Source organism: Rutilus rutilus (assembly GCF_951802725.1).
Source record: "Rutilus rutilus genome assembly, chromosome: 1".
NCBI lineage: Eukaryota > Metazoa > Chordata > Actinopteri > Cypriniformes > Leuciscidae > Rutilus > Rutilus rutilus.
Genome location: NC_140209.1, coordinates 15162059 through 15166665, shown reverse-complemented (window position 1 = coordinate 15166665; position 4607 = coordinate 15162059). Strand labels below are relative to the sequence as shown.

Genomic DNA, 4607 nt, shown 5'->3' with positions numbered 1-4607 from the left:
CCACCTTAAAAATAATAAAATAAAAGTGGATGATGGATGGATGTTCACATACCGTAAAATCAAAATGGTAATTAACTGGAAATGTTGCAACAACTTCTCATCCCAGAAAATTTCAACGACTGATAAAAACTGCAGTTTACTGGTAACATTACAGAAATCACCTACTGACGCAGAGAGACTAAACATCCAATAATCAAATATAAGCAAAGCTGAAGTTTGGAGATGAACTGGCCCTTTCAAGATTTAACAGGAAATCCTCTTTCAAAGAAGAACATGTGACTTCTGCAAACACACACAAAATAAAGTTTACAAAAAGTGAGGCTATTCCATTAAACCTACTGTACGGCCTCTCACTTCTGACATTCACTTTCAGTTGCCCTACCCATAATTATATAAATATGGAGCAGCGTTATTGACACAACAACACTCCACCAAAGAGACTGCGAACTTGCGACTCACTATAATGTCTGCAAAACTACAAGTAAGCCACCAGGGACACGATGAAAGTGGTAAGTGCATTTTAATATAAAGCTTGTTGTTTTTTCTAAATATCTGTGTCTGTTTGCACTGCATTAAAGTTAATTTGTTTTATTTGCAGATGAAGACTGTGACGTGCCCCCTAACAAACCTGCACATAGTGGAAATGGTAAGTGTATTGCAATAGTGTTCTATATATGAAAAGTGCCATTTGAAATTTTCAGTAACACTTTATTTTAATGTGTCCTTGTTACACACGTTACATGTATTTACTATAGTAATAACTCTAAATTATGCATAATTACATGCAATTAACCCACATCCAAATCCTGATCCTACCACCCTATAGTAAGTACATGTAGTTACTTATTATTACTCAGTACTTAAATGTTTAATTACACTGTAACAATGACACCTTAAAATAAAGTGTACTTCTAGAATGATAATTTTCATCAAGCTTGTATATTTAAGTTCAGTAATTTCACTTAAATGGCAATTAATAGGTAATTTTCATTGCCATTAAAGTGAAATTACTGAACTTAAATATACAAGCTTGATAAAAACGATCATTCTAGAAGAAAATTTCAGATGGCACTTTATATATTAAGCTAAAAAAAAATAAGAAGGCATTTTAATTGTTTATTACAACAGTTTATTAGTAATTGTCACACTCCGCACAAACACTTGGATATGCAAAATCAAAACCTTGTGTTTATTTGTGATAATATTAGCCCTGTATTATTATTGTCTAACCTGGCATTTAACGAATTGCTTTGTTCCTTTTTTTGATAAAAGCGTCCTCTAAATATGTAGCCTAATAATAATAATGTTGATTATTAATATTATTATTTGTGTTTATAACTATAAACGAGTTCACTTAAGGCAGTAATATGTTTATCATAAAATAATTCATCAGTGTTTTATTTTTATATAACCTAACCATTTACAGTTTTGGAAATGTGGTTGTGTTATATTTATTTTGTATAGGCCCTATGTGAAGTCTTTTTTGCTTATTCTATTAAACACATAGACTTTAAAAGATGCAAGTAAATGTCGTAAAAAAAAAAAAAAAAAAAAAAATCAGGAAATCATTCATTTAGAAAAATAAAGTTTAAACACAATGCAATGCATCCTGCAGCTAAACAGTGGCCTGGTTGAATCCGCCGGCACAGACTGAGGGCGGGCCACAAATCCATGAGGACAAACCTGTGGGAACGGATTGCGAAAGCCTTTTTAGGTTAAATATAGGTTTATAAATTTATGGGTACAGATTGCAAAAACGAAAGGCACGGTTTACAAATCTGAGAACGCAGTTAGGAACTCGTGGGGACGGTTTATTAATCCGTGGGCACGATTTGTTTAATCGAGGGAACAGTTTGAGAATTCGTGAGTACGGTTTATAAACTGAGGGGACGGATTGCAAAACCGTCGCCATGAATTGTTTTTGTTTTTTTTTCTCCCACAGGTGATGTCCAGGGCTCCGTAAAAAACAACTTGTTCTAATGTACAATGTTCTAATGTTCAGGGCAAAATGGTGTACATTTACATAGGAGGTTTTTTTTTTTTTTTTTTTTTTACATGTGTCTATTTGCACTGCGTTAAAGCTCATCTGTTTCATTTGCAGATTTAGAATCTGATATACCTTCTACCAAACAGCGGCAGACCAGGGGTGAAATCGATGAGATTACTATAAAAGAGTCAAGAGCACAAGATACATCAAGTGTAAGCGGTGTCCTAGACATGATTGAAACATATGACAGAGAAGCAGATGCCAAAGCAGAAGGCGCTTTTGCTGAACAAGGATCATATACAGGAAAGAGAATTCCCAAGTATGGATACAAAGCAGAAGCAGGATATGGACGAGCTCGTGCTGAATACAGTATATTTGAGGCAGAAGCCAGAGGCCCTAACGCCGGTGTTAATGCTGAAGTCGGTCTGGCTAAAGTTGGAGCAATGGCTAAAGCTGAAGTCTGTAGTGCATCAGCTAAAGCCGGTCCAGTTGCTGCGAAAGTGGGACTTGGATTTGACACGGGTGCATCTGCTGGTCTGGACGGGGTGGAGGTCAAATTCCTGGGAACTGGATTCACAATTGGCCCAAAAATGAGTGTATCTGCTCTGGGTTCAGAAGCGTCCGTTTCATGTTCAGTCATGTAGTCGTAACATTTGATTACATCGTAACAAGAAAAAAAAAAAAACTGAAACCAGTTTTAATGCAGAATTGGTAATGTTATTGAGCTATAAATACACAGAATTATACTTTAACAATATGTAAATACTGTTTTATTTTAGACTTTAAATTTCACCAAATGTTCTATTTTCATTTAAGAATAAAATTTTGTGTTTGTTTATGCATGGGTTTTCTCACTGCTTTCCTCTTCAGTGCTGTCATTCCAAGCTTTTAAGTTAAAATATGTAAGTCTGTCCACTGATGGCAAGTTTGAAGAACCCAAGTGCTGTTTTATTGACATGAAAAGAACTTTAACAAAACGTCAAGTTAAAGAACTAAAAGTGAACATGGATTGGCTTGACTTGGCTGGTACGCAGGAAAGGAGAGCAGAGGCCGTTTTTAATGAATGGATGTTGTTACGACACAATTGAGGACATTGCTTGGTGAGTAGAGGACTAAACTATTGTAGAAGGAAAATGAATCGGGGTAAACACAAACAACAAGAGAGCACACGGAACCGCCCGCCGAACAGATTTGGCCGCTTAGACTTCTTATCCCAAACCTACACGATCCACAGGTGCAGGCAATCAGTTCCTAACAAGACAAAGACACAAACAAGAACACTGTCGCCCCCTAGAGGACAGACAAATCATTACACAGAACAAATAAATCACAAATACACATGTAACAGATGTCAGTGTAGAAGAGGCTTCACTACACCGAATAAACTGCTTTTGTGAATAAAGCGATTTTCTACACTAAACAACACTTTTATTGGGAACAATGTGTAGATTTTACTATGATAAAAAGGCTATTTTATAAGGGAAGGCAGAGAAGGGAGTCATTGAGTGATATTGTATTTTGTCTAAAGAAAGTAACAAATACTGATGTTTTCTTCCTGTGGCTGTCAGGTTTTATGATGAGATTTGAAGTGTAATGACTATTATAATGTATGCATATATATGATGCTGATATTATGCATTTTAATGAATAAAGACAAAATAATTTAATATGTAATATTGTGTTGTTTAATTAAAATAAAATATCAAGTGTTGTGTCAACTTCTGTGTCCCTAATGATAATGATATGATGCTTTTTAATGAATGATGGTAAAATAATATATATAATTTTAAATAATTAAATATGTATTACATTACAATTACGTAATTTTTTGCGCCCTGCAATGACAAGTGCTTTTCAGCTAATAGAGATATCCAGGCTTTTTTCCGCACATTCCTCAAACAATTCCATCTGTGCACAAAGGCTGATCCTAAATACAGTCTGGCGCTTATTCTGACTGCTTCATTCATTTGTCTTCTAACACAATATAACAGTGGGCAGTTTTAGAGTTCCATGGATTATTATTATTTTTACAGTTTTTCTGAAGAGCGCTTTCAAAGAGGTCATTTCCACCACTTTTCAATTCATGTATTTTATTACAATATAATATTGTAAAACTGTTATATAAGATTATGTATCTGTCAACAACATCAGTGGCTACCTAATCATGTAACAAAATAAATCTTAATACTTCATGAACTTAATGCATTTTTATTTAAAGTTGCTAAATGCCACGAGTTGGGATTTTTGCCTACAGCATCTAATTTTTGCTCAGGTCTATGTTTATTATAAGTCACTCACACATATATTGTAAGTAATGAACTATTACTACTTGATTTATTTTTTTTCTTAAAAACTGTAGTGGTGGAAAGTGGTGGAAATGACGGTTTATGGTGGAAAGATTGTTTTTAAATTGCCAGTCCAAAATATTTTTAATCATGTATTTTATTATTTAACATATATGAGTTGAACAGTATACCTAATAGTTTTAAAAATAATGATTACAAATGATATGCAAATTATATGAACTTTCTCAAAACATTCATATGAATATAGATAAATAAAAATAAATTTAGAGTGTACTGGAATGGTGATAAATAAAGTTCTCAGTCCAAAAGCTCAA

At 33.9% G+C, this 4607-nt stretch overlaps 1 protein-coding gene across 1 annotated transcript; it reads left to right on the top strand.

The window, feature by feature from the left end:
- The first annotated feature begins 371 nt into the window (after positions 1–371).
- Positions 372–3627, top strand: LOC311297566 (uncharacterized protein). The gene is made up of 3 exons (XM_084419913.1): positions 372–509; positions 599–646; positions 2102–3627. Exons 1-3 carry the CDS (start codon positions 464–466, stop codon positions 2629–2631), a joined length of 624 nt encoding a protein of 207 aa, XP_084276039.1. The 5' UTR covers positions 372–463; the 3' UTR covers positions 2632–3627.
- Positions 3628–4607: the final 980 nt, after the last annotated feature.

Excerpts from the sequence above, each read along its gene's own strand:
- LOC311297566 (XM_084419913.1), top strand. The coding sequence starts at position 464 with ATGTCTGCAAAACTACAAGTAAGCCACCAGGGACACGATGAAAGTG. Across the intron at positions 510-598 it reads CCAGGGACACGATGAAAGTG|ATGAAGACTGTGACGTGCCC; the intron begins GTAAGTGCATTT and ends TTTTATTTGCAG. Across the intron at positions 647-2,101 it reads ACCTGCACATAGTGGAAATG|ATTTAGAATCTGATATACCT; the intron begins GTAAGTGTATTG and ends TTTCATTTGCAG.